This window comes from Fulmarus glacialis, unplaced genomic scaffold (assembly GCF_000690835.1).
Source record: "Fulmarus glacialis isolate BGI_N327 unplaced genomic scaffold, ASM69083v1 scaffold29935, whole genome shotgun sequence".
Taxonomy (NCBI): Eukaryota; Metazoa; Chordata; class Aves; order Procellariiformes; family Procellariidae; genus Fulmarus; species Fulmarus glacialis.
This window is the reverse complement of record NW_009212805.1, coordinates 26,458-41,772: the sequence shown is the minus strand read 5'-3', so window position 1 is coordinate 41,772 and position 15,315 is coordinate 26,458. Positions and strand designations below refer to the sequence as shown.

The following is a 15,315-nucleotide window of genomic DNA, read 5'->3' as shown; positions in this document are numbered from 1 at the left end:
ATAAATTTATCATTTCTCTGTGCTGTTCATTTTTTGGATTCACAACATTTAATTTTTACATATATAAACAAAAAAATAATGCAAAACCCCCACACCTATAACAACTGAAAATCGCAATGTTTTCCTCTTTAAAGCTGAGTCATGTAAATGAGGAGGTTCTGGTTTGCTGGGGGTTTTTTAAGCTGGGCAGAAAAATGTTTGAAGACTCTGGATTAGGGAAAAACCAAAATTTCTGCAGAAACATACTAATTCCAGTAAAACATAACAGAATTGTATATTCTTTAGTGATGAAATACTTTACTGCAGCAATTCGTAAGTCATGGTAAGCATTTGGATGATTCTTCCAAATTTCAGGGTTTTATTCTGGAAAAAAATGATGACTTTTTAAAATTTGATTTTAAACCAAAGCTTCCTGAAGCTTCTCATTAAAACTTAAAAGTTGATGGTCTAAGCATGGGTATGAGAACCCAAATCCTGCAGAAGCAGCAGCCAGGTGTGTAGATGTGAAGGGAAGGACAGAAACTGCACAATCCCACATACATTGGGAGCGAAGGCTCAGTTTTCCTCAGTGCCTAAGGCGGGATGCAGGTTTTAAAACAAAATGCCAAACGTTTTTTGTTCAAAAAGAACTTGGCAGTGAATCCACTAGTTCTGTCACATCATACAGACGGTGATCTGATCATCCTGCAAGCCTTCTCAGTCTGGTTAAAACAAAACAACTCTGTAACATTAGAAGTGTAAACAGACCTCCCTCTCTCTAGGGCCTGTCATCTCTCTCCTTTGCTCGATGCTGGGTTTAAAGCTGGCAGAGTGAACCCTCTGTGTCTCCTAAACCCTGGGTCAGATGAACTTCATCATGAATTTCAACACTTCGTATACTCCATAAAAAACTGTTCTTAACTGGGCCACATACATACAAAGAATTTTCTTTGGAATTGCCACTTAATAATTCACAGTTTGTACCTGGAGGTTGGGCATAAGTAGACCTCTCTCCTTCACATGAAATACTGATTTAGAAATTGAGTGGTGTCTGGACTCCCATTAAACACTGATGACTGCAGCACACCCTGCCCCTAGATGAGAACAAACTCCTTCAGCGTCCTGGAGTGGATATTAGTGTTTGTCTTCTGCCAGCCTGCACTTACCAGGAATCAGTGCTGCTGCCTGCTGTAGATCATCGCGGGCTCCAGCATTCCTTTACTTAAAGGCACAGAGGAATGCCTAAAAAGTCTCAAGCAATTTAGGCAACTTCTCTTATATATAGCAGGGTCTCAGTCACATATCTAATGTGCTCAAAGCTGTGAGAATTCTCTCTTCTGTATCATCTGAGTCTGCTCTTCTTTACGCAGTTAGGAACATGCATGCATTGCCCACTGGAGAAAGTAGCTGCTGGCTTGCAGAGACTTCATTGCCCAAAGTACTCACCAAGTCTACATTGATGGGAATGGTTTTTTTGGATGGGCGAAAACAGAGGAGGAGGCCTGGCTCCAATATGCACTAATTTTCCAATTAAGAAAACAAATTCTAGGGTGGCTTTAGGATTCCCACATCAGTCCCATAAAGGAAAGTGAACTGCTGTGAACAGAGCCTCCTTGCTGTGCCAACAGGATCAGGTCTTAAAATTTATCAAAGCCCGTAAATTGCTATCTCCCGATCATTTAAAGGGAAGATAACCAGTTAGAGTTCCTTACTTATATATTTGACAGAGTTGTTTTCCCCCAGTGTCTCTGAGGATGGAGAAGAAATAACAGTCCTAGCTGTTAGGAAAGCAAGAGGATGCCAGAAGGGTTCTATCAAACTCCTAGGGAAAAGGAATAAAACCACTTGGCTTCACTCATTTTTTTTGTAATGTCACTGAGTATGGGGAGGGAACAGGAGTGCAGGCAGCAGTGCAGCCCTAAGAACCACAGCTGAGCAAAAGGATCTCTTGTTACATTTCCAAGAGACACATATGCTAAGGATGAGTGATAGACCCCATGTGTTCCAAAGAATAAGCCACATACAGACATATAAGTATATATACACACACACGCACACAAATTATATATATCTAAAGGCTGAAGCTCTGGAGACCATGACAAACAGAAGGCAAAGAAAATAAAAAGCATAGTTCACACGATACGAGGTGAAATTATAAAAGAGGTGAGAACAAGGGCAGAGAAGTAAAAGAAGTTCACACAGCAAAAATGTTTGGGTGGAGTAAAATTAGTAAAGCATTTGTTTAGATTATAGAAAAAATGAATATGAATGGGGTTTTTTTTTAGTGACTTAAAAATCACAGTGAGATTGTTAAAACAAGCAAAAAAAGGATGAAGTGCTTGTAAGAGTACCCGTAGCAACAGCATCAGAAAAACTGTCAGCATCTGTACTCTCATTAAGTTTATAAAAAGGATACTGATACTGTATTGCCTAGACAGCATAGCAACTGCCTCCTAAAAAAAGGGAGATTTCAGACTCTCGTGAAAGAATGATTAGCACAAAGCATATCAACTGGGTCATAATCCATGTGAGAAATTCAAGGCCATTAACGGTTGCCATAATTGGTACTCTCATACACAAAGTGGATCTACATCAGGCAGTCAGCTTACAGAGAAGCTCTGAGATAACTCCCAGAGTTTGATGTAGTATATGGTCACAAGACATACATAGTAAATTCAAGTGAAAAGGTATCAATATCAACCTCAAATACTGAATTATTATTTATGTTAACAAACCAATAGAAAATCCAAATTAACTAGAAATTGAAGTACTTCTTTATACACAATTTTTAGCGTATCTTCATGCTGGTTGGACCACAGACATCTGATTCCTAGGAATGCCAATAAACTCACACAGGCACCCCATCAACACTAATCAGCCAGGAGTTTCATTTCTTTCCACTAACATTTCAGCTATGCAGCTGAATAGCCACATCTTACTGCTAGCAGTGACACATCACAATATTAAAAGTGGTACAGACAGGACAAGTATGAGTGGCTGATCAGACAGGAATCAGAGCATCTTTTCCTATTACCCTCCTCTAAACTTACTCTAAAAAGCTGTGTTGAAGTTTGCTGGGGAACCGCTTGCACCAGCTACAGAGCTCTATAAATAATTCTTATGAGCCAGTTGCTCACTGTTCAACTACAGGCAGTCTATTAATATTTGTTCCTTTAATTATTGTAATTACTTAGTATTCACTGCATCACCTCTACTACACAGAGCATACCTAAGTAAGCAGATTTCTGCTGGAGCTCAGTCAGTCTCTGCAATCGTTCTTCATTCTTGCCTTTCAACTGATCAACATCGAGGCTGAAGCTTGAGTGCAAAGAAAAGCTGTCAGGCTGCAGCAACGGTGTCTGGCCTGGTGGAACATCCTCCTGCAGAAAATCAAAAAAATGCACAAATCATTCAGTTAAATAGCATCCTTTTTAAAAGAGCAAATAGCTATACACATGCACTCTCAGTATCCACATCATCTAGGCACTAAGGAACCACAGGAACTATCTGATGTTAGATCTGTGGTCCACCTTCATATTTAAGCCAATCCAGTTACCATACATACAGCACACTCCAAAGCTTTCTGCTTTATTCGTCTCCTCTCCCTTGCAGATGGTGGAAGCTGTGGTGATAAATTATCTTCTCCTAAGGCAGGAAACGTTTCCCCATTAGCACCTGGAAAAGAAGTGAAATCATTTTCAAAGAAATCAAAATACTAGACAGTGTTCAAACTTGTTTATGTTTTGAAATGAGCCAGTATATTGTACTTTATTTAATCACAGGAATCAAAGGAATGTATTCATTAGGACATCTTGCATGAAGCCAGTGATAATCCAGATGCAGACAAAACAACAAGGTACCGCAACAGCAGCAAGGAATGAACTTCAAGCAAAGGCAAGAAATATCTTGAGATATATATTGAGATCTCTCTTACATAGAGGATAAGGCATTTCACATCCTGCAAATTCACCACCTACCTTACTTCACCGTATCTTGTTTATACCTAGACCTTTAAAGAAAACGAGTACTCAAATGAGTATAGGAACTCTGCTTGAAAGAGAGAACATTAGGCAAATTAGAGGCATAAAAAGATACAATCATGTAATAAATTATGTATGTAAATATGTTACATGAAATACATAATAATGTTACATGGAATGATAATGTCACATGGAATATGATAACATAATCAATGCCTTAATCACACATCCTTAGTCATATCTTAGGCTTTTCATGTAATAAAGTGTTACAATCTGTTCATACAAAAATAAATAACTAAATAAATTTTTGATCATACCTCTATCACATTACAGTGGGGGAGTTTAATCTATTTTTAGAATATAAATGAACCCTAAGGTGATGTCTCTGCTTCACACTTGTTTTACCTATTTCCCCCTCTTTTGCTGATTCTGGAAACTACTTCAAAATACAAACTGTTTCAAACAGATACTTTTTGTCTCTCCAGGACCAGTAACCACTGCCTGGGGGCTGCTTTATGGCTTTGCTGCTGCTTGGTGCGGACAGTGGGCTGTTTTCTAGTTCAGCCCCTCTAGTACCTCCAAGAACAGAGCCTCCCAGAAAAAGAAAGGACTCTGCTTAACAAAACCAGTATAGAGTCCATTACCATTTTACTCTTTGTAAATTAAAGTCACCATTTGGAAAGGCTCTTAGTCTAGTATGACACATTAAGTTTAAAAAAAAAAAAAAAAAATTGTAAATATATATATACACGCACACAAACACACACAGAGTACCGAACAATTCTTGCAGCATTTGTCTGAAATGACATACTGTGACATTAAAAATAAACCACAACTGTGGAAAGAATGGGCTTTTCATTTCCTAGCAATTTGAAAATAAATTTTAATGAAATATTTTATATCATTCATTAGTTTCAAAGATCTTCAAATGAAATTTTATAAGTAACAATTAAACAATTATTTTGGTTGAAAATTGAAATACTTAGGTTTGAAAAATAAATTTGATTGATATCAAGGAAGTTCAGGAAACAAAGACATATTTTTTAAAAAAAAATTCATATTACCAGTTGGTTTTTCCCTAGAAATAAAAATTTTATTCCCCGCTCCTCTTTTCCCTCCCCCAGTTTTACCAAAGGTACACATGCTGTCATCACAAATGTTTCAGGTAAAAAAATCAAAGCATAATTTTTAAATGGTATATGGCTAACAATCCATTTATCAGAATTCTAGTTACAAGATCAGTTGAACTTCATTGTATTCAAAATAGTGCTATTACTCTGAACACAAAAAATTGTTTAATCATGTGAATTTATCACAACAGAAACAAAGTACAAACTAAAAAAGAATTTATTTGTACCTTTAGTGTTTCATCAGTGTAAGATGCTACCTGTTCTTTTAAGCATCTATCACTCAGATACTGCTATGCAGATGTGCTTTCAAATCACTGCATTAACATCAATGAATTCTAGGGCTTCAAGTGAGGCAAAAAAAGGGGGGGGGGGGGGGGGAAATGATAAACCTCTTTATTCCTAACTGCCTCAAATTTCTGAGCCCTAGGAGATGAAGACAAATCCATTTGTAATGCTGACATCTATTACAAAATTGAGTTAGATTTTAAACCCATGTCAAAAAAAAACCAAAACAGAGGTTAGTGTTATGCTCTTTCATATGTCTATACAAAACATTGTTAAAATACACAAGTATTTCACAAAAGACCCTCCGACAACATGAGCTGCACAATTCACAGAGAAGACAGCCCACAGATAATGAGAGTTTTTATTTTTCATTTCAGGGATGGAAGTCACGAGATTCATATTTAGAATTTTAATAGCTATTTGTAAAGCCCAAATAATGCAAAGGGTAACAAAGTTTTAGTTAGTGTCTACAGCTTGGTATTGGGGAACATGCTTTTCAACAGAGTCATAAATGATCTGAGAAAAAAGAAAAAGAAAAAAAAACAGGGTGAATAGTATCATAAGTTAACTCCATCATCTCACTAAGCTGCAAGAATCAGCTGGAGTGGGAGAAGGAGGAAATAGGAGAGAGGACTATAAATATCATGAACCTTGTGAAAGTGGTGAATAAAACCAAGGAGCACCCCATTACACAGGTGGCAGATTCAGAGTAGACGAAAGGAGAGACTTGACAGAAGGCACAGTGTGGAAATTTATCCACACAATGCTGCTGATGGTAAACAATTAGACAGATTCAAAAATGCTGATTCTGATTCATGAAAGACAACCTATTAAAGATCCAGCTTAGCAAGACTTATTAAATGCAAACACACAGCATTTCACTCAGGAAGCCTCTGAGCTACAAGTCACTGGAGGCTGGAAGGGTGCTCCGCAGTGTTGCTGCATGCCTGCCCTCCTCCTTATATTCTTCCCCATGCACCTATTCTGGCTACTGTTAGAGACAGGATATTTGGCCAGATTCTAGACTGATGGACTCTCCTAAAGCATCCTTTCATCATTGGGTCTGTAAATAACAAATAGTATTTCCTAACCTGAAGAAGAATGTATTGCAGACTACAGTGAATACTAAATACAGTGAACAAGCCTAAAAGCTCCATCCTGGGCCACTCCCAATGCCAGGTTATATCCTGTACTCCAGGACTTGCACATTAACAGAATAAGCTTGAATACAATTCAAATGAAAAATTCTGCTTTTAACCAAAGCCAGAGATAACAATCATTGGTATATAGAAACATACCTAGTTTCATTAAAAAGCACTTGCAGGAATCTACTGCATCTCCCCTACAGCAAAGAATAAAAGCATCTATGATTTCCCATAGATGATTGAAGAGAATTTCAAGGTATTGTAATGCATGCTAATGGAAAAAACGTGTAGAAGCCTGAGCTAGTTGGGTTTTTTAAAAAAAGAGAAGTTCTAGCCTTATTATTTCTAGTGACTGGAAACTAAACACATCTGAAACAGCACTTTTACTTACCTGCATATAAAGGTTGAATAAAGAGACATAAGACCATGTGAGACATAGTCCTCTATACAAAAATCTTAAGTAAACTAAAAATCATCTACTTCAGATGATTAAGAAGTGACAATGTTTACAAGTATGATGTTGCAAGTTATGTGAAATGAAATAATGTGTGAACAGCAGAAAAGTGAGTAATTTAGAATCACTACTTTATACCCGTATAATCGTACTTAAAATCAAGCATGCTTGTAAAACAAAAGAATAAAAATGAAAAGAATTGCTGGCTGCCCAACACTTATATTTCACCATGGACAGCTCATAATTGTAAACTGTGATTGCTAATAAATTATTTTATTTGCTGCAGAACAATAGAAGAGCATTGCATATTCTACCATTGTAACACGTTTGCTGAACAAATATTAGCTTTTCCTTATCCAAAGATGGGAAGACGTCAAAAAAAGCTCCTTGACAAGGCTAACAACCCAGTTAGAGCACAATGAGCATGGAAAAATGCTTTCTAATGAAAAGATGTGAAGTGGTGTAAGGCAAGAGAGCAGCATCATAAATTTTAGGTGTGACCTACACAAATTTATTGCAGTACAATTCCATAAAGATCTGCATTTTAATTTGGAGGCATAATTTTCTAATACTTCAAAACAATCACCATAGAATCACCCACCGCAACTTGTAAAACAGTAATAATAATTTTAGAGACACATCATTAGATTAAACGACATGCTTGTACACTCATAACACGGTTAAGGGGAGGTATAAACTCACCGATAAAAGCGCTATCTGATTCCAACAGTGAATTTTTCAAGAATTCATTAGATTCATTCCTGAACTACAAAAGTGAAACAGAAGACATGCAAATTCAGATGCCTCAATATCTTTCTGGGACCAAGTTATAATTAATGTAAATTAATTGCCAAACTTCTGCAAAGCAAACAGCAGCTCTACAGTGTTCTGTACTATTCCTTACTTTATGGCTATAAAAAAGGCTATACACATTCTTAAATAATTCATGTTCTCTTTAAGCATTAGAGTTTTTTTACTTTTCTGTAGTAATCTCATTGCTGAAATTGCTTACACATGGCAACTGTTGTGTTGATGTGTGTAACACAGACATTTCCATCAAGAAATACACCCTCGTCACTCTGCTTGAGTTTCAGTCAGCACTGGAAGTGAGCTTTGCACCTGAGGTTTGTATGAAGTATTGATCAAACAAAGAGTGATTCCTTATGTTTCACTTAAAGCATTAAAATAACGAATTTCTTTATAGTAATAACAAGCACTAAGAGTAATACTTCTAGTTCACTGCATAGTTGCAACCATTTGTTACAGAAATTCTACTATGGAATAATTTATGTTGAAAACCGCTCTGAAATCAAAGCAGTAGAAACTATCAGAGAAAACAGAACAAGAGAAAACAAATATTTTACTGCAAAACATTGCTCTGAAGAAGAATTTTAGGCAATAAGTTACAACTATAAAATGCATTAAAGTGATTTTTTTTTTTTTTTAAAATAAAAAATGTTTCATTTCTGTGTATAGTTACAGTATTACCCTTGAGGCTAATGGCTTTGCTCTTGCACAGTCTTCTATTTTGTATGGTTTCACATTCCCATGAGACACAATTGTTATTCTGTAGTTTGGGCTAGTGCAGAATTCCAGTTTGATAGCACTTTATTTCGCTCTTTTCACCAAGTCAGAAAATAAACATCCCATTTGAGACAACGGATCTAATTATTGACTGCCATGTGCATCGCTTAAGCCATCTGAATTCAGAGCAACTGCTTCTGGCTTGGCTTTTTCTACTAACTCCCACCCCAGCAATCTAATATCATATGAATATAAAATAAGTACCAATGAATATAAAAAGAAGGGAGTTAAAGAATCAAACTATCTCTATATACAAAGATAAACAACTTGTATGTCAAGTTTAAAGAAGCTGTTACTCATTGTATTGACAAGCAAGAGAAGTAAATAAGCTTGCTATCTTGTCACTTGAGTGTAATTCCTTTCTCCAAATCTGTGAAAGACACAATATTTCTCACACATGAAAAAGGCAAAGTAATATATAAAAAACCTATTTTATTCTTACCAGTCCCATGGTTTGTGCGTTACCGCCAGAAGCAGAATCATCTTGGTCAACAAGGGACAAAATGATAGTATTGACATAAAAACAGTTAATACTAAAACATATTAAAAGTTTTATCAGCATATTATTACAAAAATGAAGACCACTATGCATTACTTCTTTAAAATTACACACATTTTAATGAATACTTTTAAAACATTTGAATGCAATGTTTATTTCAGTTTCCTTATGTCAATTCAAGTAGAACCAGAGAAATCAAACAGAATTCAGTAGTATATTATTTCTAAGAATGTTGAGCATGTGCAAGACCTTCTTAAGGCTGGATTCATCAGTCTCTCCCAAAGAGCAAACATACTTTTCACACTAGAACTATATTGTTCATCGCTAATAAAAATCAACCGTTTCCCACCTTGTTCAAAACCTGATTTGTTACCCAGCAAAAGGAAGCGTAACTATTTGGCTATTGAAAACCAGGTTTTTTTAAGAAGATGTAATCACACTTCATTAAATGCTAAAATTGCACTAAGTTGTGCTGAATTCTGAAAAAGTTCTATATATTGCAACAGTCAGAACTACTTTTGTGCTATGTTTACAACAATATTGTAAACACTTGTTACAGAAAGGTCATGTCCAAGTGTTGACTGAATAATGTGAAAAACATCAATTTGTGGGAAGGCAGCATGGTTCAAGCCATCAAAGCAACACATTAGGACACAAAAGGTTGCTGCATGAATACTTGGTTTCTCTCTTTTACCCTTTTATGTTTTGTTTCTTGATACCTTAAGGTCTTTATTATTTGAATTACTGCATCTTAAACAACATCCAGTCACACAGCTAGCAAGAAATGTTTTTTTCATCATATGTTCTGCACACTGCTGAATCCTAATGCAACTGGAACACGGTATTGAGAAAACACACCAGGTTAAGTAACTTCAGATGAAACAGCATTTAAACAGAAACCTGTTTTCCAAAGTGTACACAAGAGCTCAAAGTCAATGGCCTTCTTACTATAATAAAGATTATCCTCCGTTCTTTAGCATATTTTGGTTTTCTTGCCATCATCTTCACATACTAAATTTTATACATCACATATTTTTCTTATATTAAAACATTTGTGAATTTAAAAAAAAAAAGAGTGGAAGTTAACAGTATTCTACATGCCAGTAGTTGCTAGTGCTAAACTGCAATGCTTTAAACTCCATCTCAACTCCACAGCTAGGACGCAAAAACCCCAGTAATGGAGAGAAATCTCTCTAATTTATCAATTTTTGTTTGAACTTGCTATGAACCAAGAAGAAAACCAAACCAATACATATCAAATTTCAAAAATTAGACAGCCAAAAATGAATTATTTCTTCCATAATTAGGGATCACCTGAGCTACGTATTTCCTGAGCTCACTTTGTTTTTTGCTGTTATTTTTAGTGGTCTATCAAGATCTAGACGGAGGGAGTCATGATTCTCATTTATATGTAGTGAAGCTAAACATTACAACAGTTTTGTAGTTAAAACTCATGGATACTCAAAAAAATATTTATTCTGTATTCCAGACATCTGTTTGCCAGGAATAGGCTTGTTTGTGTAGCTAAACAGTCGTATTTATATCAACAGAACTCAAGACTAATGATGTTCTCCCCTAGGTGGGACATCTCAACAACCAAATTGACTAGCAAGAAGGATGCCATGTCAGAATAAACTCCATTAGATGAAATCAGTTATCTTGGCTTCTGTCAGGGTGTAATAATTAGAGCAGGAGACTGCAGAAAGCCCCAAGAGTGAATGTATGCTCAACGTGCTGAGCACACCAAATTTGCAGCTTTCAAAGAGAGGTTGAGAAGGTTGAACTAGACAGCAATCATTTCACAGAGGAAAGTACTTGTCTAAGGATAAAAATCTCAACTCTGGAGACCACAGAGAACCATCCTGGAAGTTAATCTAACATGACCCCATGCATGCTGGAAATGCAAAGAAGCAAAACTGAAGTCACTCCTTTATTTGGTTTAAGTCTTCAAATAAAATATTTAATAAGCCTTTATTTCTTGCATTTCTGTCTAGCAAACTTATTTAGCATGTAGGTGACCTTCTGTCTAGCATCAAGAACCATAACACACAGGCTGTCACTCCTCCTGGACTGACAACCAGCCCATTCCCAATATTCTACTCCAGTCAAGCAGAGCCCAGCACTGCAGCGCAACAACATCAAACCTGCTCCTGTGCCCTTCCCTCCTATCCCCCAAAATAATAATCGTCCAGAAGTCTGCAAAAGACTGCCTTATTTGTAGGGACACAGCAAGCATTTAAAGAATTTGGGACATTTAAAAAATCATTAATTTCTCAGTTATAGTTACACCAATAGTCCACACATTTCTCTTTTAGATAAAGAGGGGAAAAAAAAAGAAAGGAAAAACGTATCGGGGGAAAACAGTATATAAAGCATGTAAGGTAAAGAACACTTACATATAGCGTGGGAAAACAGGTAAGCCTTTGCCTCTACAGCCTATAATATATTTTGCCCACAGTACAAAAATACATATTGCTTTAATTCATCTTTCCTTCTCCCTTAAATCAGACAATAAAACTACTCATCTGTTTTCAGTGAGAGGAAGATTATGAACTTGTCTCTGAGGAAAATAAACTGGAAATAGAAAGATACATAGCAACTAATTAATTCTCTTGCTCAATACACAGTGATAGACTATAAAGTTAAATGATGTTGTAAAGCAGGAGGAGAGAGAAAGAGAGAGGAAAAGCTGCTCTATAAGCATCACTGGAAAATCATTTTAAAAATCAGCTGCTTGTCTACCAACTAATCTAAATTGCCCAAGGAAATGCCTCTTTAGGTTATCACCATGTGAGCCTGCATTATCCATTTAGCATTAGCATATGTCTATAATGACTGCTTGTCCTTAAAATTAATGAAAAAGAGAAATTTGCTTTCTAGCTGGTGGAGGGTCCTCTCCAGACAACATTAAATTAAAGCGTTCTCAGACTGGCCTATTGAAAAATATTCTAATGGTGAGAAAACAAAACCAAACCCCACACAGATCTCAGTTGAAGCTAGTGAATTATTTTTCACCATTTCAGTCAGTCTCACAAAGGGGAAGACTGAAGACAACCCTATACATTCCATTTAGACATTAAATGATATTCAAGAGCTTATAATTAACACAGAAAGTGATATAGATATGCCTATTTGCAACTGCGATGTTATGTTATCCATAAGCAATATTGCACACATTGCTTGAACACCAGCATATCTGTCCAAGATGGAATAGGAATAATCTTTAACACTCACCAGGGTACCAAACAAAATACCCTGCAAGTACCCGTCACCCTTTACATCTTGGTATCAATTTTGTTAACCTTACTCACGTATGGGTCTATTAACAGGTAACACAAACAAGCTTCAAAGCACAACCAGTGATAAGAGGCGGCATTCGGTTTTTCTAAAGCAGTATGGAAAGATGTAACTATCTTCCTTTCATGTGTGTTTGGGTTTTTTATGCCAAATTTTCATCTCATCTCTCAGGCTAAAAAAAAGTCTAAGGAGCAATCTGAAATTGTACTGGGTGTCTGTGGCAAGGGTGGGGCTGCAGGGGTGGCCGCTGTGAGAAAATGCCGGGGGCTGCCCCGTGCCGGGCATGGCCGGTACCACAACAGACCCACTGCAGGGCAGTTTGAGGTGCCTCTGTGAAAACATATTTAAGAAAGGGCAAAACAAAGCACCGCAGTGAGGACAAAAGTGTGAGAAGCAGCCCTGCAGACAACAAGGTCAAAGAAGAAGGAGGGGGAGGAGGTGCTCCCAGTGCCAGAACAGAGATTCCCCTACAGCCCCTGGAGGAGACCGAGGTGGAGCAGATGAAAAGGTGCAAGAAGACAGGAGCAGAAAGAAATCGCTGTGTACTGACCATAATTCCCTTCCCCCCTCCCCTGGCCTGACACCACTCATTGCGTCATCAAAGGGACTGAGCGTAACTTGTGGTGGTACCAAGAAAGGGGAGCAGGGGCGTTGGGAGTGAAGGAGTGAAGTTGAGCATGGGGAAGGCGGCACAAAAGGTGTGGTTTTGATGCTTGTCTTTTTGTTTCCCGCTACTCAAAAACAGTAATTAAATATTTATTTAAATTGATAATAATTAGGTTAATTTTCCCCAAGTAGAGTCTGTTTTGCCCATAACAGCAACTGGTAAGCAATCTCCCTCTCTGTACCTCGGCCAACAAGCTTTATTCTTCCTGTTTCCCCTACTATCTCTCTAAGGGTCATGAGTGAGGGTACGCAAGCAGGCAAGCAGCTGGGTGGGAGTTTGGCTGCTAGCCAAGGCTAAGCCACCACAGAAAAAGTTACTTTCTCTTAAAAAAATTTAGTTAGGCCAGTCTTAATTACAGAGACAATTTTCTGAGAAATTTGCATCTTGCTCTCAAAACTGAGTTCATTTTTTTAGTTGCAACTGTAACTTTTGGAAAGGTTGAACCAACTCTCATGATATTTTTAAATAACATCTAAAATAACTTGAGATACTGCTCTTTCATGACTATTCATAAAAGATATCTGAATGAACATTACATTTGGAATTAAGTGCAGCATGCAAAAAAGGGGCATTACATTTACTTTTCACTGCTTCTGCAATATGCAGCCAAAATATTTCACTATGTTAGGGTGTTAATATTTTACTGTATTAGGGTGATCTCCATTAAGCGATACAAGCAACATTTTCATTCTGGAACCTCAAACTAGTTATGATATCTTACATGTGGTTTCTAAAGCAAAGCCTGTTTACGGATACAGATTTCTGAAACTTTGAAATAATCAACCCAAGACTATAGAAATAAAAGAAATTTAATCCATTAAAAGGAGACCAAGGTGAAGACACACTGGCTGCATTTTAACCAATTCACAGTTCCTCTACTTCCTCAGTGAGAACTGAAGAAATTCCACAAGGAACTGACCTGCTAATACTTTTATCACAAATCAGCTGAAAAGTTACACTGGCTCTGTAGTTTTCTTTAAGAAACAGTAACCAAACTACTTTTCTCCTGTATTTTTCTGAAGTATGAAGCACTAGTTAAATTACTTTCAGAGAAACAAAGAGAAACAGTCACAGTAATTTAAAAGGAAAAGAAAAAAAAAAAAAAAAAAGAGGCATTCAATTTTTTAATGCTTTACATTATGACAGAATTTCAGTATTCCCGTGTTTTACTGTTTTGTACTGCAGTGCTGACATTGAACTTGAAAGAAATAAAACTAGAGCTGGGTTTTTTTAATTCTTACCAAATGCCAAACAAATAAACAAAAATCATTGAAATTATCTCGGACCGTTCATTCCTTACCTTCTGTTTCTCTCCTCATTCTCATTCTGTCAAGTTTCTTCTGCTGCTCCCTCAACAGTGCCTGCTGTTGAATCTCTAGAGTCTGGTCATCTTTTGGAGGATCAGGATACATGTGCCTCAAGCCCATACGTGTTTCAGAATCTAGAGCAGAGATATGAAATTTAAATTTTTCCCTAAACCAATGTTTCTAAAAAACATTTTTAAAGAACTAGCTACAGACACAAAGTCATAAAAAACATTAAAAATAATGGTGACAATGGCCAAGAGGATAAGCCACTTTAGCAATGATTTTACAATTTTACTGTATTAAAAAATATATTTTCTGGTAAAGGAGAAACAAAGATACACAGAAGCATAATTTGCTGGTGGGTAAAAAAAAGAAATCAAATTCAGCCTACTTTCTGTAACATAATATCAAATGTATAAGAAGTTTAAAAAGTTTAAACAGCAAGGACTAGAAGCTAGGTGAATGCTCTGAGTGATAACTCAGCATTACAATGCCGTGAATTGTGTGCACTTGTAGAAACGGCCACACAGAGAGATATACACACATACAAAATGCTGTCCACAGAGTATGTTGTGTATGGACAGTAGCTGTAAAGAGCCTGATTTTTATTTTTGCCTTTAAATCCTGGGTGGCGTGGAAGACGGAGGAAAAGAACAGATGTTTCACTACCTTTCCTCATCAATAACAAGAAGATCTACCTGCCTTTGTATTTAAGTTCATTAAATTCCCAGATATTCTGTATATTGATGGGATCTTGTGCCTCCTTTGATGAAGGTCGCCTTACTGGAGCCTGCAGACGAAGCCTGGCCATCTCAAATATGTCCTTTGGATTCTTCTCTCTCCTCCCACTTGAGAAGTTTGTAAAACAAGCAGAATATAATTTAACACTGTAATATTAATGAGTGGGATGAAAATATAATATTGATAAAGCTCACATGTTTTATCCTTAAATAAAGCTATCAAAACAGGAAAATAAATTTGAAAGTAA

At 36.7% G+C, this 15,315-nt stretch overlaps 1 protein-coding gene across 1 annotated transcript in view; it reads right to left on the bottom strand.

The window, feature by feature from the left end:
- Positions 1–3,208: 3,208 nt before the first annotated feature.
- Positions 3,209–15,315, bottom strand: part of CSPP1 (centrosome and spindle pole associated protein 1) — a gene marked incomplete at both ends in the record, with an annotated part of 34,613 nt that continues 22,506 nt past the window's right edge. The window contains 6 exons of the mRNA XM_009578002.1: positions 3,209–3,359; positions 3,545–3,654; positions 7,676–7,739; positions 9,000–9,040; positions 14,321–14,461; positions 15,030–15,175. Of these exons, the coding sequence (XP_009576297.1) occupies positions 3,209–3,359; positions 3,545–3,654; positions 7,676–7,739; positions 9,000–9,040; positions 14,321–14,461; positions 15,030–15,175 (653 nt within the window). The remainder of the gene's footprint in view (positions 3,360–3,544; positions 3,655–7,675; positions 7,740–8,999; positions 9,041–14,320; positions 14,462–15,029; positions 15,176–15,315) is intronic.